General features: G+C 39.4%; 1 protein-coding gene across 1 annotated transcript in view; it reads left to right on the forward strand.

Annotated features, from left to right (window-relative positions):
- The window catches only part of LOC110979809 (glucose 1,6-bisphosphate synthase-like), a 30,431-nt gene extending 7,848 nt beyond the window's left edge, over positions 1-22,583 (forward strand). Inside the window, exons 4-16 of the mRNA XM_022235880.2 lie at positions 619-707; positions 1,181-1,265; positions 2,119-2,226; positions 5,489-5,658; positions 9,971-10,094; positions 10,424-10,694; positions 11,152-11,234; positions 13,050-13,143; positions 14,289-14,418; positions 15,006-15,105; positions 15,512-15,598; positions 15,983-16,113; positions 17,123-22,583. Of these exons, the coding sequence (XP_022091572.1) occupies positions 619-707; positions 1,181-1,265; positions 2,119-2,226; positions 5,489-5,658; positions 9,971-10,094; positions 10,424-10,694; positions 11,152-11,234; positions 13,050-13,143; positions 14,289-14,418; positions 15,006-15,105; positions 15,512-15,598; positions 15,983-16,113; positions 17,123-17,222 (1,572 nt within the window). The 3' untranslated portion in view covers positions 17,223-22,583. The remainder of the gene's footprint in view (positions 1-618; positions 708-1,180; positions 1,266-2,118; positions 2,227-5,488; positions 5,659-9,970; positions 10,095-10,423; positions 10,695-11,151; positions 11,235-13,049; positions 13,144-14,288; positions 14,419-15,005; positions 15,106-15,511; positions 15,599-15,982; positions 16,114-17,122) is intronic.
- Positions 22,584-22,909: the final 326 nt, after the last annotated feature.

Here is a 22,909-nt window from a genome sequence, read left to right on the forward strand (position 1 = left end):
ACAGCTTGTACATGTAGGCATTGTCTAATAAGAAACACAGTTAGTCTCCAGTTTGTGGTTTGTGCGTATAGGTGATTCTGAAATTTTTTTTGGGGGGGGAATGCATTTAATTTACAGTTTTGCCATTAACTACTAGATTTTAATTGGCACTTAGTAACATGGAGGAAGTAACTCAAGTTTCATTGCCAATACAATAATCCTCATCAATTAGCATTCAAGCTTACGGTATGCCGCCATATGGTGATTATTTATAGTTTCGTGTCTCCCATAATTGCTTTTAATGCTGTGAAACAGCATGTTACAGGGCTCAAATTACGACTTTTTTGGGGGGGGGCACTGCCATTTTGGCCTCAAGAAATGGGACATGTTAAGGGGTACAGCAGCCAGTAACGGGCAACAAGGCCAAAATTTTCAGGGCACCACGGCCAATTGTAAGGGCACCACCATGGCCGCCTTGACTATGGTGAAATTTGAACGCTGATGTTACCAAATGAAATGCTAAAGAATGATAATATTGTCTTTGTTTTGGAAAGAACTAAGATTTATTTTGATGTGCTCTCCTATTGATCTTGTCAGAAAGTAGATTTTAAAAATATGCACTTCGTGTTGTTTTTTCAGGGCCTGTTACGCTACCTGGAGTCAGTCAACCCAGAGTTCAAGTCTCAAGGCATTGTGATTGGCTACGATGCTAGACACTGCAGTAGAAGGTATCCATGACAACCAACTTGTTCACAAAAGGCTTGTTTATTCAAAGTATTGCAGTCAAGGGGTTTGATAGTTGTACAGTGTACTTGAAATTGGAGTGTTCAGTAACTTGATTGTCTGTTGTCATTTTATATCTTAGGCATTTTTGCTTCCTGAAAGAAATGAAGAAGTCAAAGGTCAGGTTCATGTGTAGTGCATATAGCAGTGGCCCAACATGTGGTAGCAATCCTGTGCGCTTTACTACAATTTTTGCCGATAGTTTGAAAGGCGAAGCAAATGTTATTGCGACTTCACTTTGTGGTTTAGATCCCAGTTTTATTCAGGCACAAGTAATGCCCAAATGATTTAATTCACAATGTACGATTTGGAAGGACCCCGAAATCATGCCTTGAGAGTTTCAGTTTTAAATGAATAAGATCTTTCTGAAAAAAATTCCCCAAATTATTTGTTGTACATTTGCTGACACTCTCTGTAGATACGCTGATCTGACGGCAGCCATTTTGTTGCACGATGGAATCCCAGTGTTCCTGTTCTCAAAGATAGTCCCCACACCATTTGTTGTGAGTTGACAAATCTTTATCGTCTGTCCTGTTTATTCTTGATACATTTTGTCATTTACAACTGCCCTTGAGTAATTGTGAGTCTTTGTCACTCTTGCCAGCTGGCTGAAGCAGAAAGATACTCGCACATTTAAAGTTCTAACCTTGGGTAGGGATTAAGATGAAAGTGGATTCAGCATCAAATGTCTCAAATACTGCTGTCCTGAAAATTAAACGTTCCCTCAAAAGCGGAAGGGGATGTGCAGTCCAGAAATGGAAAAAAAGGAGAGACATGAAAGAAGAAGTATCGGGTTATTGAGGTGGAAAGATATTCTCAAACTGCTTTTCTGGGGACTGGGAAAATGTTTGGCATGATAGCGTGAGTGATGTTAACCCATGTTGTTGAGGTCGTTATCTAGGAAAAGTACAAGTTTACTAACCTGACACCTCACCACATGCAAAGCAAACAAACCCTCTTCGTTAGCTTAAGTGCAGCTTTTGTTACTGTGCAAGGGATATTGTGGCAAGACCTTGTTTTTTAGAAATATTCAGGGATAGTTCCTGCCAATCATACATCTTAATCCTAAGCAGCAGATGGCAGCAAAACATTTACTTCCCGAGAAACAGAGATCATTTCAAGAGTAATGGATGATGAAAGACATTGTGGCATCAGTTATCAAATGGACATTGTCATGAAACTGAACAGTTGTGGCAATGATACGCCCCAGTCTGTGCCAACAGTGACATGCCATCAACACAATTGTAATCCATCTCTGTATGGTCGGGTGTTCTACCCGGTGCATGTCATCCTACTCTGATGGATGGCTTTCACTTTTGTTTTGACTACTGTTTCACCTTTGCTCCGTTTTTCCAGGCATATGCAATCAAGAAGTACAAAGCCGCGGCTGGGGTGATGGTAACCCCCTCACACAACCCCAGGGGAGACAATGGCTACAAAGTCTATTGGAACAATGGTGCCCAGGCAAGCATTGCTACATTCCTTATTAGTTTGACCTTTTCTTAATAAGATCCATTCTATGAAACGTTACCCTCCTTCAAAAATCATGAGAGGTGTGACATCCTGTTCAGTGTATCAAAAAGTGCCATTCTAAAAACATTCCAAAGTGTCCGTATTTTTCTAGACAACTGAGTGCACAGTTGCCACAATGTCATTCAAAAAGACACTATTGTACAGGTTTTTTTGTTTAAAATTATTCTGCCAAGATTTGCTTATTGCAAACATTTCTGAGAAAAGGTTGTGTATTGGCTTATTACCATGTACTTCCATAACAATGAAGCATTAAATAAATGGTGATTGTGCAAAAAATCACATGCAACATGCAGGCTTTCTTCCTAGACTGACATCATAAATATGGAAATTCACATCAGCGAAAAAACCAAAACTGCATCAAAGTAGCCAAATAAAAATTTTAAATTGAGGTTATTTGAAACACAAATGTGCATTTTCAAGGTTTGTCTTTAAAAAATGTATCACTCAGACCATTCAAATTTCACATATTGCAACTCATAGTCAAAGGGAAATATACATTTATGAAACGTATTATTTAAAAATCAAAGTTGCAGTAAACCTCGCAATCACATTTCTAAGCATCTGAAAACTGAAGTCATTAAAGTATTTTAGGATTTAACCAGACCTGGTAACTTTTACCATTTTATCATATTTAGTCTGATTTTTTTAATTTTTAGCAGCAGAAAATCGGAGTGGTACAATTTCTGAATTTTTCAGTAAAAGGAATATTGTTTTTGTTTTTTTTTTTAATCATTTTCAAAATAATTTTTTTTATCAACAAATCATTCATTGGTTTATACTTTACTCATCTCTTTGCGCCGTGATTCTTTTTTGTTCGGCACTTGGGCTCTTTAGAATTGATTATCAGGTATTTTAGCTGCTCACATATGACACAATTTGACTCAATTTGACACGGGGTACCAGTGCAGGCGCAGGAGTGCAACAGTGGCTCTTTTCTTGGGGGGGCGCATATTAGAGCTGGAATTTTTTCTCTCACTCTTACGTGCAGCTTGTGAGGTGAAGATCTTCCTTTTTTTTTCCTTCCTTAAGACGGTATTTTCCTTTCTAGATGGAAAAGTGAAAACCTGCCAGGAAACAAATGTTCACTGAGGAATACAAGGAGAAATATCCGTGTATCTCAAGATTGACAAAAGGAGAAATTTACGCATTTTGTAAATTTTGCCGAATGTGATATCAGCGTTGCCCGAGGAGGAAGTAATGATATAATGAGCACAGAAACCCTAAGTTCCATTATGACCCACCGGCTAGCTGTGGACAGCAGAAACACCAGTTGCTATTCAACACCGCATTCTAACGATGTCCTCAGCAAGGCCAAGAAGGCAACTTACAAAGCACTCAATGCTGAAAATAATGGAGCAAGTACCTCCACTGCAAACTAAAAACATGTTGGATACATTTATCTTGCTTTGTGGTTACACTCTTGCTTACAATTTAGTGGTTAAAGTACGTGTAAATCATATGACAAAAATAGCTGATTTGGAGCCGTTTAAAACCCTAAAACCCAGGAGCTCGCGGGGGGCCCCTAGACTCCCGCCATGATGGGCATGCGCAAACACTCACATTGAGTAGGCCTTATAGGTTTCAAATATTGGCAGGTCTTTTGAACAAGTCAACAAAAATATAGAACCTGGCATGTGTATTACATGTACTCGGTACGTGCACATTGCTGCGGCCATTGTTTTTGATTTGTGTTATTTATGTAACCAATGAGCTCATTGGTTTGAGACTTGCCTATGCAGGTGTTATAATTGAATGAAGTAAGCTTTTTGAAATAAGCTAAGCAGCTGTTACTCCAAACTTAAAAAACCTCCAAGCCCTGTAAACATTAAGACCATTAGTTTTAGATGCATCTTGCCATAAATTTAAATCTGTTAATTCAAACTTGCCAGTTGCAACCTGGAATGTTGATGTTCAGAGCAAAATCAAGCATGCCATAAATGACATTTCCCCCGATTTCCATCTCTTGTTAAAGAGTACCAGGGCTGTTTCCAAATGACTTGGCTGGGGCTTGAAATTACACACGAGTCTATGATGGTGGCTGCAGCCACTTCCCATAGAGTCTTGCATCATTCAGAGCCAAAGCCTGGTAATTCCGACAAGGCCCTAATCTCAGGAAAAGGTTACTGTTTTAATACCAGACCAAGTCTTAAACAAGGCCAAATTTCACAGAGCTGCTCAAAAGAAAATATTCCATATTTAAGTGGAAACCAACAGGAAGCCAGATGCAAGGAATACACCATGCATGAAAGTTTTGTTAGTACCTCCCCAACTTTTGTGCAAATGCCAAACAGAAGAGTTTTTCCATGTATGCGCATGTGTGTAATCCCAGACCTTGCCAGTATTCAGTGTCTGGCACTGCAGACTATTGTCTGAGGCTCCTATACACAAAATGGACAGTGGACATTTACAGCGATCAATAAAGCAATACCAGAAAATTCAATAAAACTCTGGCTTAATGAGATTCTGAGAAAGTTCACAGTGCTGAGGAGTGGGGATACTCCAGGTCAGGTCTTTTGTTACCGAGAGGCGAGAATGAATAATGCATTGGAAAAAGGGCAGTTAGTATCTTTGTGTGGCATCAATAATGCAGTCCTGACAAGTGCACAGAAGCAAACCCAACCTTTTTTTTTAGAAAACAAAAATTAATGAATGTGCTTCACACAGAATAAGAGTTTCTTTAAATTGTCATTCCATCTGGAAAGTTGTTTTGCAGTTGTCAAATATGTTATTGGAATTGTTGAAAAATTGTGAGCACCTGAAGAGTTCCATTTTGGAAATAGTAAATCATTCTACAATTTTCAGGTCGTGAGTAAATTTACAAATTACTCAAGTGAATTTGATGATCCTTTAAGGAGGAATAGCTTTTTGAATCAACAAAGCAATCCACCTTGCACATAGAAAACGACCAGGAGGTAACCAACTACCCAATAAATGGCATTTGTTAACTTGTTTTTATTCAGCCAAATAGCATCCATTCGTTCAAGGATATAAGGAAGTAGTCATGCATGTATCTTTTTTTGGAAGTTGGTTTGTGTAACTGGGGCTTTTACTCAATAAGCTATGCTTTTGAGGGGCCTCCATCCAGAAGCGTGCCATGTAAGCATCACTCAACGTATTTTGTATCAATTTAAAGAATAAAGAGAAGTGAAATGCAGCGGTATGAATTTTTTTTATTTGTTTTGGATGCGTTCAGATCATCACTCCACATGACTCAGGAATCTCCAAACACATCATGGCTAACCTGGAGCCCTGGCAGACATCATGGGATACATCCATCATCGAGACGAGCCCCCTGAAGAAAGACCCCTTGGATGAGATCATGCAGCTCTATCTGACAGACATACAGAACAAGATATATGACAGGTAAGGATGGATATAAAGAAAGGATGTCTCCTGGACCGTTTTTTGTTATACACCATTATCCTAACTCACTGTGCTGCACTGAAACAGAGCCAGGTTTTGTTGGTGTGCTAAGCAGATAAGATATGCTAAGCAGATAAAATAACTGGACAAGCAGTAGCATGCACTTCTATGGGAAGTGGCTGCAGCTGATACTATTATTGTATGTCGGCAACATTATTCAAAAAATTGGCAGTTGATAAGGTATATCACCAGTTGAGGACTGTCAGTTTGTGACGATTGGCAGGGAGGCCCTGTCGTGTCACACCCAGTCAAGACATGTTCCTATGTCTGGACTTGACCAATCCCCCCTCTTTTCATGTTGGCCGTAAAGCCATCAGCACCAGACCAGAGCTTATTGTACCAGCTTCACTTAAGCTCTTCTAGTCCTAAGAGAAGTTACTGTGGACGCTGACCAGGTGTCAGTGTAGGGCAGGGTTGGCGTCATTCTGGAACAGCTAGTACTGCATCGTTTTCCACTCCCAGGCTGTCCATGTGTGGACGTAGAAGGTTTCTGCATTTGCATCCTGCAGCTGCTAGCCAGTGACCTACGTATTAGGACATGCCCGCTTGCAGTGTGCTTAGCACAAAGTACTTGCTAAGTATGGTTCAGTGTTCTCCAACACATGGAAGTGGCCTTCCAGCCCACCAAGTTTTGCTCAGCACCCACCAAATTTTAAAAAAAGCTGCTGAGCTTCAAAATCTGGCCGCCAAATTTAAAGAATGGATGATGTATCAACAGTCTGAAATACTTCAAGCAACGTTATCTTGATGAAAAAAAGCTTCCCGCAGATGTCTAAAATTGCTTCCAATTTACAACAAAAAGTCTATTTGCTAATTAGTATGTGTGCCCAGAATGCACCAAATCTAAACTCAAAAAGAGAGAGGGTCCTTAACTGGGCTCTGAGCCCTTTGTTAAATTTGAGAATTGTTTAATCCTAACAGTGCCAAATCCTCCAATCTCAATACGATTTTACATACACCTTAGGGGGTTAGGGATAAGGTTTCTGGCAAAAAATTTTCAAGCTGTAAGCTGCTTGCGTCTGGTCTTCGGCAAATTATTGCTTATCGTAGAAACTCTTGTTTCCCATAATCAAGTTCATGAAATACAGCAAAGGACTTTGTATGTAAGAATCTGTACCAGCTCTCAAAAGGAAATTAATTTCCAGCCTTACCCAACGTTTACATGCTGGCATGCACAGTTGTGTCTTTTGCATTCAGTTTTGATATACCTAAAGCTCACTGTCACTTTCCTTTAGACTATTATGAGACTGATATGAGAGTTATATGGATTTCTGTGATTGTTAGTGTTCAAATAGTGTGGGCCTTTTCAAATTGCTTGCTGCAGGATGTTACTCCAATTGTGGGCAATTTCATTTATGGAGATAGCCCTGCCTTTGAATTGCAACCAAGAACAGTTTTGTGTTACCATGACAACATACCTTCCGATTAGATTTCCCTGAAAGCCACATCACTGTACTAACATGAATGCAGTATCTCTGTCCCTCTTTGAGGCTTGTGAAGTGAGAAGGAACAGTTATGGCATTTCACACCTACGCGATGTCAGTGCCTTGTACTCATGCTCTTGAGAAATCCTCAATCACTAGTCCGTATAATCATTAAACTCCGCAGTGTCCCCCTAGACAGACTAGATTCTCACTCAAATTGGCACATGCTTGGTCTATCATTCGCTTTAAATTGTACCCACTGTGGATTCAACATCTTCAATAAATTCCTTTCAGAAGCTTTCAAACATAAAGCTCTTGAAAATTCCAGAGCTTTGCAAGCTCATACGTTTGTAAATTATTAAACACAGAACTCACAATTTAAAAGGATGTCATGTAGGTGTGCTTTTTCTTTTCAGTGACCAAAGGAGTTATAATACGCAATATATCCGTACACATTAAATGTAGAAATAACGGTGATAAAAGGTATTTTAAAGATGTTTCTGGTCTGTAACTTGTAACACAGTAACTCAAACATCCCGAGATCTCTGTTAACCTTAACAGTCCTCAATCCTCTAATTTCAATATGATTTGGCACACGTTCTGGGGGTTAGGGTAGAATGTATTTGGTGATTGTTGAATAATTGCAGAACCTAACTTATAGTTTGACTTGTATCTTTGACATCTTCAGTTACCTTTGGTTGTTTATTCATGTTACTTCATCTTCAGTTACCTTTGGTTGCTCATTCATGTTACTTCATCTTCAGTTACTTTTGGTTGTTCAGTCATGTTACTTCATCTTCAGTTACCTTTGGTTGTTCAGTCATGTTACTTCATCTTCAGTTACCTTTGGTTGTTCATTCATGTTACTTCATCTTCAGTTACCTTTGGTTGTTCATTCATGTTACTTCATCTCCAGTTACCTTTGGTTGTTCATTCATGTTACTTCGTCTTCAGTTACCTTTGGTTGTTCATTCATGTTACTTCGTCTTCAGTTACCTTTGGTTGTTCATTCATGTTACTTCGTCTTCAGTTACCTTTGGTTGTTCATTCATGTTACTTCATCTTCAGTTACCTTTGGTTGTTCATTCATGTTACTTCATCTTCAGTTACCTTTGGTTGTTCATTCATGTTACTTCATCTTCAGTTACCTTTGGTTGTTCATTCATGTTACTTCATCTTCAGTTACCTTTGGTTGTTCATTCATGTTACTTCATCTTCAGTTACCTTTGGTTGTTCATTCATGTTACTTCATCTTCAGTTACCTTTGGTTGTTCATTCATGTTACTTCGTCTTCAGTTACCTTTGGTTGTTCATTCATGTTACTTCCCCCAGGCTTGTCATTCAGTCAAGTCTTAAAAAGCCAAGCTCCCATTGTAGTCATGACTCATCTTGTATCATGACGATGTGTACAATTTACGAATAGATGGTCCTGGTTCTTCCGTAAGAAGTTATAGTTCTCCTCTGTTGTACCAGCACAATCATGAGAAAGAGTTTCATGTATGTAGTTCCCAAATCATGTCTGAAGAGAAAGGCAGCTTGTTCAGTGTTCATTTTGCCGGGAAACAACCTCCTCCCACTGACTTGTCCACGGGAAAATTGTTGGATCCGATACATCGTATGCGCAAGTCTTGTCTCTGCCTACAAAATGTAGTCTCCATACAGAGGTCCACTTTGACTTCGCTTTGATGGCCTTATTTCTCACAGAAATCTATCGCCTTTTGTAGTCCCGTGGAAGTTTTAAAAATGCAGCTCTGGCATTCATTGAGTGCTTGATAAATACAGTGGAACACCACAGTTCACCTGGACCATTTCGGCGAATCGAAAATCTTGGGTTTTTTTTCTAGTCAGGTCAATACACACGCCATATAGTGTACGTTACACAACATTTTGTTCACGTCGACACATTTCTGCAACATCCCCACCTTTCACCCACAATGCACCGCGGTTAACACTGCATTATGTCATTATGTTGTAGGTCTATTGGGCATATTCTTTTGGCCATCTGAGATACATTCATAGCCCTCCTTGGTTAATCATGGATGTTTTAAGTGGAGGTTCAGTACAAATTTATAAGCATGTAGTACATTTTGAGATGTTTCAATACCTATATATGTACGTGTGTAATGCAAGTGATAAATCTTTATCAACCCTAACAGTCCTCAGTCCTCCAACAGGTGAAGGATTGAGGACTGTTTGGATTAATCTTTCTACAAATGCAAAAATGGGGATAATTGTCTGCAATTGTCTATTATCGTCATGTATTCCTGACTCCAGTGGATTAGAACTATTGAGCTCTTGCTACATCATAACTCAAACATGATGAATTTGCTTCAAATTGGTACAAATGTCCTTAATGTTCATAGCTTCACCATATAATAACCGTCAGTATCCGTACAATTGAGCCCTATATTCTCCAGTCATTGCAATAAACATACCCGCAGTTAATCAGGCGTTGTTGGGACCAAAATCGTGACAGTGTGACCTATGCTCTTGTATAATACATTAACATTGTATTAATTTTATTCATTGATGACTCTTTGAAACTATACAGTGCCTAAATCTCAAAAGATTAAAATTTACATAACAAAAAGTGCACAAAATATACCAGAAATCCATCTAGACTTGGGAAGTTAGACATGGCAACTTTCACAAGCCAGCATGCTCTTATTAAATTCCATTGTGACTACTCTTACATCATCTGTTCCAGGCTTTTAAGATTGGACGGAGGTAATTACCTCAACTCTGTCTGTCAACACGAGTGAAAATTCTGAAATGGATCATTTGCGGCATCATGTTTGAGTTCTGATTTTTTTTTTCCCCTGATGCAGAGACCTGAATGTGAAATGTCCTTGGAGAATCACCTACACTGCCATGCATGGTGTGGGCACAGACTTTGTCAAGAAAGCGTTTGAGGCAGTCGGCCTACCTCCAGTCATTGATGTTGTTGAACAGGTAAAAAGCTGGAGGAGAACAACAGACGAAAATTTTAACTACAGGTTTGGCCCGTCCCTGGCGTATATATTTATAAGCACTGAGTATACAGTGTTTATAAAGTATGCAAAGTACATCTAGACATATAAAAGTCACTTGAAAAAACCTTGTCAGCTTTTCTTTTCCTCAATGGTTAAAGATTGTCCAGTATCCAAGCACTCAAGCTCTCACAACTGTGTTAAAAATCACTCCCAAATTGCCTGAAAAGTTGCAGAGGATTTGTAAAAGGGGTGCCAAAAGGCCCACATTTAAACAGTGCTGCCCGTCTTCCATTGTTTTTCCTCACACAGAACAGTCCTGATCCAGATTTCCCAACCGTCAAGTACCCCAATCCTGAGGAAGGCAAGAGCGCCCTGGACCTGTCCATTCGCACCGCCAATGAGAACAACAGCAGCATCATCTTTGCCAATGACCCGGATGCGGACCGGTTTGCCCTGGCTGAGAAGCAGTCCAACGGCAGCTGGAAGATCTTCACAGGCAATGAGTTGGGAGCCCTGCTCGGCTGGTGGATGTGGGTCTGTTACCAGAAGTTGCATCCGGAGGCACAGAATAACGGAACACGTTCGTATTCCCCTTGAGTGACCAAAGTTCGTAAAGCTGCTTAGTGCAGATATTTGCAAAGTTCCAAATCTATTTGCTTAGCAGAAACAGGTTTCCAGTCAAAAACTCATGTCATATATACTGCTTTCGATCAGTTCTGTTCTCATTTTTCTTAAGCATGTAAATTTTTGAGCAATAATTTGTGCTTAAGCTGTCCATAACATTGGGTCCTTGACCAAATTACAGTACACAACATCACCAAGAGGCCATTTTTGGAAAGCTCTGTCAGAAAAGCTTGACATAAATACAACAGACAGTGATACTCATTTTGCACACTTGTGTCTTTTTGAATACCCATTGTTTAAGTTGTCAACTGTTACATTGAAAAGTGGCTTTTTGCTTAAAACAAAGACTAAAAGGAATACCCTCATGTTGGATTCACTAATAAGTTGATCAAATGTAATATTGCACCCACTAGATCCAGATGTTTACATGCTTGCCAGTACAGTATCCTCCAAGATTCTGAAGTCAATTGGCACCAAAGAAGGCTTCCAGTTTGTGGTACGTAAGAACTGGGGGCTTAGACCCCCTTTAATCCACCATAATCCTACACCTGAGGTGGTCAGATTTTGGAGGATGTGGGATATGTCACATTGAATGGGGATTTGCCACAATGCAAGGCACCCATGTCACTTTGTACTTGATGCCAATTTCTGTGTACTTGCCCTGGCCAGCCATACATCGAGATTTGGACATTATCTTTGTAGGAAACTCGGGACTGGGTTGTGGAGATGATAATTTGCCCCCAATCAAATTTGTCCCTATCAATTACTATTGTTCAGCACAGGTGTAGCCACACCTGTGGTGCCAGTACGTATGAATCCACTTGGCTGTGTCACAGTCACACAAGACTTAAGCCTGGTTTCCATGTAGTCGTTTGTAACGCAGATGGTCCGCAAGACGTCAAGACGCAGACAGTTGCGGAAGAGATGCTGTGCGACATCATTCCACCAAAAAATTTAACAAAATGGCATCCAAAACTTGGAAAATATTTGGGAAAAATTCCTTTTTAGGTGGAAATGTCGCCTCTTGAAGCCGAACTAATTCTCAAGTTTGGTGTAATTTGTGAATGGTCAGCTAGTTTGTTGATGAGTAGGGTTGCATTTTCTCCTAATAACTAGAATAAGGAGCAAATGGACAAAATGAGTGGTACTAAGTGAGAGAAACATCGTTGTACGCCAGTTATGCCAGCATGAATGTTTGTATAGGCCTACTCAGCGACTTGACGCAGACAGTCGGCAAAGCTGAACTGGGCTCAACTTTGCCGATCCATTTGGGGTTGGCTTGTGTTGTGGGTGACTCTACTGTTTGGCATGTTCCCATTTGTCCGCATTGCAGTTTGCGTCTCTATTGCATTACTCTCTGCAGTTTTTATGTCGATATGGAAACAAGACTTAGTATCAGCTAAAGATCTATCAGAATACATCATACCTTGCTACATTGCTTGAAGCCAGCGTAATTGTTATGTTTAGTTTGGACCTTAGCAGATGTAGCAAAAAAGTAAAACCAAGACTCAAGTTTGCATCGATCCAAACAGCTCTCCAGGAAGTTTGGAGTTACTCTTCACAATACCACTTTTGCCAGATCAACTTTCCATTTCTTATCAGGAATACCAGAGGGTATCACCATTAGTGTCGTTTGGTAGATTTTTGCACCAGTCAGCCAGTAGATTTAAATGTACATAATTAGCATTTCATGCTGTGATCGTCCAAATCCTATATAAAGAAGAGTTTACCCCTATCTATTGATCAGCTTTGAGTTGTTGGCCGAGTGTTGATTTCAGTCCATGGAAAGTTGTGACGGATCCTGACACCTGGTGACAAAGGAAATTCAATCTTATTTTGATCCCGAGCATGAAATGGATACTGAGATAGCTCATCTAGGCAGTATCCCCAGGAAGCAGTTGAGATTCCTACGATTGTTAACATTCTCAAGTGGGATCATGTTAAAAATGTCAGAAGATTTTTCATGATGCACGCATTGACAATAGTTGGAGGAGACAAGTCTTGTGAGGTGCTTGGAAATCTTATTCAAAATGCCATCTGTTTTCCCTTTGATAGTAATCAAAAGTCTCGTGGTTAGGGAAATAATATCAGCCTTTTCTCTTGAGCAATGTAAAATGGCTTGGAAATAAATTTTTAATCATCTCCTCTTGAATTACTACCCACATTTTACACCAGAAGTCATTTGCATGATGAAATCAATATGTGTTTTGTTTTTTTTGTAGAATCCTATCTTCCAGTGAAGTTCTTTATCAACTGACATATTTTTGAGAGGCACTTGTAATGTTAATGACCTCTGTGGTTTGATCTTCAGGAAACGCTGACAGGGTTCAAGTGGATGGGAAACAGAGCGGATGAGCTGACAAAGCAAGGAAAGATGGTGCTGTTTGCATACGAAGAAGCCATCGGTAATTGTATATCCTCCACATATATTCCACTTCAGATTTTTTAAATCATGTTTTTTTGCTCCAGCTCTGTGGAATTCATGGCTGTGTACAAATACAGGGATGATACATGTCAGGCTCTGTTATCATCAGGCATGAAACTTTTCTGCAGATGTGATTTCCCAGGAGTTTTCCGGAATTTAGGATTTAAGACCCCAAAATTCTTGAATGACACTAGTATAATCATTCAGATTTTGATACTATTTTGCTCTTTTGACAAAAACCTTACCTCAAGATTGGCATTGTTACAGCCATTGGGGAGAGAATTCGTGCCGTTTTAGCTATTTAAAACCCTTGTAAGTCACAGCATTTAATTTTTTAATAATTCAGGGGGTTTTTTAGCCCCAGTATCACCTTATTCAGATTAAAAGATACTGTGCAAATTCTTATTCTGCTTGTTTTGCCTTACTTGCCAATAGCACACCTGCTGAACTAGATGTTACTTTTAATTATGTTTGTACAACAAATATACGAAAAAAGTTTTAAACTTAGAAAGTTTTTAAAGCCTTTATTGATTAACCGTCTCAGTAGCCCTTGTGATAATGAGAGTGTTGTTTTGATTCCTCAAGACTCTCATCTCAGTGAGTAGAGTGACACTCCAGCTGTAGAGGCCCTTGATTCCAAGGGCTATATTTACAGAGCATCTTTTGCAATGTCTACAAACTTTTCTGGATGGAATTTTCTGTTCGTCTGAGGACTCTGGAGGCTATGCAACTGTTGTGAAATTACAAAAATTTGCTTGGATTTAATGTTTGTATTGAGATTTTGCTGTGTTTTTACAAATGGTGATTTCATGTTTTTAAAGTTGGCATGTTGACAAGACGGGAAATTCTATCTTTATTTAATCTCTTACTAAAAATGTTTGTTAGGATCATTTCTGAACTGTCCGTAAAGGCACAATGTAGAAGATTAAGCAATTGTGCTGCCCATCTTAAGTTGTAGTTACCAAGTTCTACTTTCCTCAACCCGGCAAAATCCCCTTAGAGTTTAAATGATCTTGGACTGGTCAAGTTAATCACTCTGAAGGCTGTGATGAAGCGAAATATTTAATATTTTAACAGTGTCCGTTTTTTTTTTCCTTTTCTTTTCTTTTTGGTTTATCGTGGCAGGTTTCATGTGTGGCACAGAGGTAATCGACAAGGATGGGGTGAGTGCTGCAGCCTTGATGGGCCAGCTGGCTGCCTATCTGGCATCCTCAAACATAACTTTCACCGAGAAACTCCAGGAAATCTACCAAACGTAAGAACACATTTCTTAACAAGACAATTCATTCCTCGGCAATTGTATATAGGGTGTTTTTGCCCTTTGCCAACATATGTATCGTACAAAGGCTTGTGTAAAAATTCACAATCTTACATGGGTGAGACTCGAGCACAGCCTCCTGGTTACTAGTGCAGATGTGTTTTAGGGGTATGAGGTGGCTAATATTGTTATTTCCCTCCCTGTTTGTAGTTTTTTAGATTCGTAATCATCTCGGTCAACTGTCACTTCAAACTTTGAAGAGACTGCTGTAGATTTTTATTTGTTATTTTGTTTGTTGTTTGTTTGTTTGTTTTGTGTTTTGTTTAAAGAGGGACAACAAAGGAGTTAAACTAACAATGCAGGTATCACCGAAGCCATGACATCAGTTCATCTGGCCTTCCTTCAATTACTTTGATCCAAATTACTTTGATCCATATATGCTATGACCACCACTCTTTAATTCATTCTGTAATTTAACTCGGTGGGAAACACCGTTATACCACTTTTTTTACACAGTTCAACTCTTCTACACTGCTCCCTCAACTCCACTCACTTAATTCCTTCTCGTGTCACTCTTCCCCCAGATATGGTTTGCACTGTTCCAATAACTCCTACTACTTGTGCTTTAAACCTGAAACCATGAGGAACATATTTGAGAGGATTCGGACACTTAATGATGGAAAAGTAGGTGTAATGGGCTAATTATAGTGATGTCTGTGATCTAAATTGATGTGCATTAGTACCACAATTCTTGGCACGCTTATGAGCTAGGATTTTCGTCTCCAAGCTTTGTACCCGAGGGCATCAAAACGTCGGAAAACTGTGCCTTCGCAGTGATCTGTAATAAAGTGTGTAACACAACAGACTGTTGACTCCAAGTTGTTATGTCATGGACAAAAAAGGATTAACAAATTTGCACACGTCCATGGTTGCACATTTTGTACCATGCAAAGAAAATGCTCATACTTGAAGTGTAGTCATAGCAAACTGGTGGTAAAAGAATCATCAGATCTCGCAACACAGGTGTATTCATCTCACTCTCCTGCTCAGAACTTTCTGTGAAGTTGTTTCATTGATGGTTATGTTACAGTACCCAACTGCCTGTGGTCCCTACAAGATAACCGGTATTAGAGATCTCACAACGGGATATGACAATAATCAACCTGATAACAAAGCAGTAAGTTCAAATCAGTCGCTGTTGGCACTGTGCATGGGAACCGGGTAGCCAAATTCCCAACTGTTCATGCCTGGAATAGGTTCCAAATTATGGGATGAGAACTCGTAGCAAACATTAAATTGACGTTGTACCTCTTAGTTACAAAATGAAACTTTCCGCAATTTTTGTTGAGAAGTTAGAAAATAAAAACGAGTACATTTGCCTTTCAGTTTAGTATTTCAAGAAGGCAAAGTCATTCAGGGTCAACTTCATTGTGGGCATACACTGTTAGAATGCAACAGTGCAAGTGTGGGCATGCACTGCTGACTTTGCTGATTGGTAACGGTAACCCTTGAATACATGATGGTTATGTCCACCATTGACATGTTTTTTGTTACTTTATAGATCTTGCCAGTAAGTTCCACAAGCCAAATGATCACATTTAACTTTGCCAACGGTTGCGTAGCCACCCTAAGAGCCAGTGGCACAGAGCCAAAGATCAAATACTACACAGAGATTTTCGCTGATCCATCCAGGTGAGTTTAGTTTTACTCACAGTGAGAACATGGTCTTGTTCCTGGGGAAGCTGTGCTTTGTATGGAGCAAAGACTTCAGTGTGTCGCAGAAGAGATTGAATGCGACCCCTTTGTAGGAAGAGCAGATGGGGTGTTGTGGCCCACTTACAACCAATTTTCACATGAATATGCACAAAGTTATGTTTCATCTCTGAAAAAGTAACATTTGAGCGTGGCCACATGTCAGCAATGATACTCAAGTAGCCTTAACCTCCCCATATGATGCAAGATATACAGTAAAGGACCCTTTCCTATTGTGTCATCTTTTGTACTGATGGAATCTTTAGAGTTCCTTTCAGATTTCCAGGGGGGGGGTGCAGTAGGCACAATAGTCGTAGGGTATAAAGCTTGTGCATCACATTGGGAGGGTCCCCTTTACTGCATATCGTGCAGGGTATCTAACTTCCATCTCACCAGTGAGGTTGTGTTTCTGCAAAAGGCGAAGTTTTATAAGCCTACTAAGGCGTGTCATCAAATCAGCATCCCTTCTGGGGAGAGCCCGCCAGGTTATCTTGAAAAGGGATTGGGACTTTGGATTGAACCTAGCTGGCCTGGATTAACTCCACTGGGTCTCTGTATCACACTCTGGCTGAGCATAATCAAAAGCCATTCAGGATGTGCTCATCCTCTTCTTTGTCCTCCACAGTTAATTAAGCCCACTGGGCCAAATAATCCTTTGAGAATGGCCAGTGTTCAAAGTGTGTTTAATCATCAGTTCAATTGGCTTAGCCCAAAAGACACATACTCAACAGAAAGAGGTTACCAAGCCAAAATGTCAGATGCTGTACACTTCTTACAGCTGTTCGCAGCTGGTTTTTGCTAAGCACACAAAGTTAACAAGCAAAATTTCTGCCTAGGAGCTCCATGAAATGTAGTCCCAGAATCCTTGTCAGAGCACTCTGTGGTCTGTGTACTACTGAAGCCCACAGGGCTAGACTGGTGATGGTTTTCGGTCCTTTATTCTCTTCAGTGACCCAGAGGCAGCCAAGGCTGAACTCCAGAGCCTAATTGACAGCATTGTGGACTTGTGGCTTCAACCTGAGAGCAACCAACTGGTACCCAAAGAGTGAACGTCATCAGTGCTGCATGCACGTACCTGCACACACATAAGCTTGCAAGCATCCATGCACAAGGGCGTCAATCACTTCTTAAAGAATGGAGGGGGGGGGCATTGTGCGATACGAGACAATTTATCAGATTAACCCTATTTTCTCAGGTTTTCACAGATTACTCAATCTCTCCTTATCCATTTCTTTTTTATCATTTTTGAAAATGGTTTTCAAAGTATTTAGCTGTTAGGTACTGTACAACAAAATGTAAGCCTACAATTTTTCTTTGGCTACAAAAAAAGTGAGGGGGCTAACAAAGTGATATCCCCAGGGGTGGGATTTCTCAGCTTTTTCTGTTTTGGAGTTCAGCTTTTTTTTCCGCCCTGGCTGTGTACAAAAGTATAGGGGATTTTCACAATTCAGTGTCTTTATGCCTTTTTCAGCTGTTTTCAGCTATTTTTATCATTGGTCAATCTCACCCCTGTATCCCTCAAAAATGGGGGCATAACCCGGCATATGTCCTCCCTGACCCCCTTTGATCAACACCCATATCCTTGTTTTGGTTAAGGTAGAATTACGAGTTGGGGGTCATGAAATTCATTGCCAAATGTGAAAGGTAATTTCTCTAAAACGAAAATGTGTTGGTGTGCCAAGATAGGTGTTGGGACACCTGACGCCGACAAAACCTATGAGAATCCATTGGTGGTGTTGAGTTGTACATCGAGACTGACAAATGACAAAGATGACATTCTGAAAGGATACACTTGGCTTTGAATTCTGAGAATAGGGAAATTGCTTTTGAAAAGCAACTCATCCCTTACTAAGGGGCTGCCCACTTTCATATTTTTCCTATCATTTCACAAGCGTGCAAACCATTGGGGGTCGGTCGTAAGGCAGCCATGCATGGTTTTCCTTTTCAGTTCTACTCTTGAAGGAAGGGGCTTAAAAAAGAGTACCCTTTGTTCACTTGTGAAATTGATGCAGAAATTCAATGGCCTCTTGTATGTCTCCAGATGCACTTTTACACTGGTATTCACTCGGTGGGAAACTTTTGTGTGAGTAAACACAGTTTGCTCCGTTCTCATAAAAAGTACTTGAGAATAATCTGTTCTTGTTGAATTTCATGTTGGCAGTCTTTAATGTGACCAAAAAAAAATGGAATTGCCTTTGGCATTTGACAAGTGGTTGTTTCAGTCAACATGGACTCTTTCAGTATTGGACACCTTTTTTTTTCATTTCACATATGCACGTTTTGCAAAGCCTTTGTTGTTTCTTGAGATAGAGATTTTCGTTCTGCAATTTTTTTGTACTCATCCTTTTATTCAGATTTGGACTTGAAATGTTCATCAGATAATGATACAAGAAATGGCAATGTTTAAAATATCAACAGTAAGAAACACACTGGTGTGCTACACGGACATAATGTAGATGAGCATTCTATCATTCTAACATTTAATGTGTGATTGAGTGTATGTAAATCAACCGAGTCTTTAAGAAAGGCCTGAACATCGCTTATAGCATTAGAAATTCTGTACAAAGCTACAAACTGTAACAGCTTCGTGTCCACCACACAAGTATGGAGTACTGCACTGTTCTATAAAGCGGCACGACCTTGTTTTTAACCCTGCTTCACCCAGACTTTCCAAATCCATCAGGAGGCTGTTCCAGATTTTGAAAGATTAACCACTTAACGCCAGTGGTAGTTACCAACGTTGATGATATTTGGACGGGATAATTATCATTTTTTTCTGTTTTCAAAATTCTTTGAAAATTCTTTTCTTTATTTACTGGACACTTACACCCACACGAAGGACTGTCTGGTTTCTACTTTAATCTGACAGACAACATCTATTGACACTGTAGTATATCAGCCAGGCCTGCCGCCTTGCAAAAAGAGCCCAGATTTTGCGGTGTCAGGTAATTTTCTTTTGTTCATGAAACTGGCACAGTGCGCTGCTGACCTCTTTTCAATAGTGGCCAGATCAGTGTGCAGCGTGGCTCATCACTGCAGTGGTGGAGTACTTTTGTCCCCGGTGGTAATCTGCTCGCGCTAAATCCCCAAAACTGTGGTATACTGTTTCAAAACACGGCTGGATTATCTCCACTATTGAGAATGAAGAAATGTTGGTAATTCCCAGCAGCCTAGTCTTTTGTTACGAGTACAGTCTTTTGTTACAAGGCCCAGTTCCCTTTGTCTGATTTTGGGGATACCCCGGCCATGCATATAAAGAATACATTTCTGGTACCGGCAAGTGGTTAAGGACCTGTCAATTGTTCAAATTTAATCAGACTGCAAAAAATCTGAAGCATTCTGATTTTCATAACGGGGAATAAGTCCTTAGTCCTGGCAAAAGAGGGCACTGATTTGCCCAGAAGAGGCCATTATTTGCTATTTCAAAAAAATTGCAGTTGTTACATATGTGGACATTTGAACATATATGTATGTGAATAGCTTCTCAGGCACGGCTGCTTGTACTCACTATAGGTTTGTAAAATGGGTGTTCCAGTTTCTGGCATTCGTTGTTTCCAGGTGTGAATTGCACAGAGCTTTGATATTCCTCAAAACTTAAGTGCAGAGACGGTGTGATCACTTTACATTAAAACTGGTAATGATTTTAGCAGAGTCGGGACATTTCACAGCATGAAAAGAATTAGAAGAAGTTTAAGCTTACATCTTTGAGTTTTATTATTTGTGTGACTTTTTTGTCAGTTACCCCCCTCAGTTCTTTATATTTGACGCTGAAAAAAAAATTGGGTTGTGTGTGTAATCCCTGACACCGCTCATGTCAAATCTTTGCCTTGACCTGTGCTTGTGATTAACATATTAAAGTTAAATGTCAGCATAAAATGCTCGGTTTTATTGTCCTATATATTAACATTGTATACGTTTGAAAATGTGACACTTTATTTACTGGTACATTTATTACCAAAGCCAGAAAATGCGTTCCTTCCTATGAATTAAAAAAAATTGATGTTGTGCCTCTTTGAGAATATTATATGTGCTTTCATATTGGGAATGTGTCACACTCTGTGAATATGAAACCATTCAGTGCCATAGCTGTGTTAGGAGCATTGGAGTGTGGAGAATCACATTCTACTTTGTTGTGAAACTCAGCCTTATTTCACTGTTTACTCAAAACTGTTTCTTGTCACTTAGAATATCAACCTTTATTATCCAACTTTTCCTTTTTTTTCTTTTCTTTCCCTTTTTTTGAATGTTTTTAACAATAATTCATTTATTTGTTATTTGAAAACAGATCAAATGTGTGCTTTAAAGATACTTTTGTTTCAAACTACATGTATGTATTGTTATTTTATGTTCATAGATGCTTGTTAAAAGTTTCTTGGGATTTTTTTTCTCTTCATTTTTTTCCCAAGCATATTTAGGTTATTTTATATGTATTTCTTTTATTTGTCGCCATATTGTGGATTCCCCTGAACTTGTACTCCTCAGCTGTTTCCACAACCTCTATGAAGAATTGGGGCCAAAATCCTTTGGGTTGGGAAGCCTGAGATTTTCCACCAAGAATATTTTGATCTCAGAATTTCCTAGAAAGTAATGTGCCAAGGGACTGTGCCATTAACTAGCAATACCATGCTTGAAAGTCAGGTTCACATATTTCAGATAATAAAGACAATCCTTCTCCATCTTACATGATGCACATGTACCTGATTGAGCTAAATGAAATTAAAGGCTAATACTGTCATAGGGCATTTATTCAAATGCAAACCAAGTTTTTTGATTCAAAGCTGATCAAAGTGAAGGTCCGTGCAATCATAGTTTAACACGTTGACTGCCGACTACGAGCAACACTTGTGGCAAGTGTACTGCACTCTGCCACTGTGAGTATACTTGTAGGATATGAAAGGCTTTTGTATTGTAAATTGAATACAGAAAACACAACAAATATGCTGCTGGCAGTGTTGGGGACATCTGTAAAATGCTCATGTTGAAACACACCTGAAAAGTACCTATTAAATATGCGCGCATGCATACAATGCCTGGCAAATGGGAGCACCCGTGAAATTATGTGCATTAGTCGACGTGTTAAGACATTCATTTTTGGCTGTACGGATCACGGAATTCTACTCTCAAAATGTTTCAGAGATAGCAACAGGCAATCCCATTAGTGATGTCAAGAGAACCACATGTTCACTCCAACTGTGTTGGAAACATGTCTGCTCTGGATCCCTTCTGCAGCTGTCTCAGCTCATAGAGGGAGGACACAGAGACATATTTTAGTCAGTCTGTTTTGCTGACGTGATTGGTATCAACAAGGGCATTGTTTGGCTTTTTTGTTTTAATTAATGTACTGATCTCCATTTTAAGATCTTCTGATGTAAATTAAAAAATATATTGCTGTGCTGCGTTATTGTTTATTTGCCTTTGTATATGAAAGTTTATTTGCTTTCTTTGGATTATACATTTGACTTTTTATAAACACTATTCTAAGAAAGTCAACATATTAATCAAATTTAAATTTGGGCTGGGAAAGTTACTCTTTGACCACTGTATTCCTGTATGTTGGCATGGTATGGCGTTTGCTGGCAGTTGATAACCTGCAACACCGCGTAATTTTAACCTTTTCAGTGTTACCTTTGTTTAAATGTTGGTTCATACTAGGCGCAAAAGTGAACATGAATGCAAATTTGTGATGCGATCTGCAAAACTCTTCACTTGGTGAGCTTTGTCATTTGGGTGCCTATAAACAGCAAATTTCTGCAGCAAATTTCTCATGACATCAGTTTCACGTTATGAACCAAGGCCACAAATTATGTAACCAGTGAGATGACATAGTATGAAAGTGATAAGAAATCTTTGCAATGATTTGAATGATTTTGTTACAAGTTCTTTCAGGTGAGGGAGGATGTAAATGCACAGTGAGGTTGCTGAAACAGTCAATTCTTTTTTTCTGTTAAGCAAAGTTGGCTGCTTACAAGATTGTTTTCAAATTGCAAATCATTTTCTCCCACTTTTGTTGGGAGTTTATTGAATCCACCATGTGCTGGTTAAAGTTTGCATGTTGAAAGAGATTTCCCCATTTGTTGCTATATTATGAATGGGCAGTGCACATTAACCTGGAAATATCTGAACAAGGAGAGCAGATGGATAGGAAATATCGCATTTTCTGCAGGAATGTTGAAACCTCACTCTTAAGATTTGTGAGTATCTGGTATAGAGTACCAAAGTGAATACATACGTCAGTTGAGCGTGTAAAACTAATTAGCTCGAAAACCAACACGTGAACCAATGTGCACCACCATGTTTGTGCCACACTTTCTGGTTCAAAGTGATGTCACGCTTTGGTACTCTTTAACCCCTACAATTTTTACAATGCCAGAGAAGTATTAAAGAACAGGAATATCACTTGTAGGTAAAAAGGTGTCATTGACAGCCTGTATGTTTGTGTGAGTGAGTTTTTTTGGTTTTGTTTCAGACTCTATTTTGTTTGTAAAGCTGCGCGGAACCAGTTGCTCACAGTTCTTTTTGTGCTGGTAATCTGCAGATTTTGTGCCTTGTAAAGTTCATGTAATCGACTTTAGCATGTCCCGGAATCATAGCTTTTCCCCAATTACTTGGTTATTGAGTTTATTAGTTTATCTTTTTGAATTTTCCTGTTTCGGTTTTTGTTATTTTGTTTTTTGAGTTGGAATCATTTTGTCTGCGTGCAGAATTTTTTCTCACTGTTCTTTTTCACATTTTGACA

The sequence above is a fragment of the Acanthaster planci genome, linkage group LG02 (genome assembly GCF_054643075.1).
Source record: "Acanthaster planci isolate LZ-2023a linkage group LG02, COTS_SCS, whole genome shotgun sequence".
NCBI classification, from domain to species: domain Eukaryota; kingdom Metazoa; phylum Echinodermata; class Asteroidea; order Valvatida; family Acanthasteridae; genus Acanthaster; species Acanthaster planci.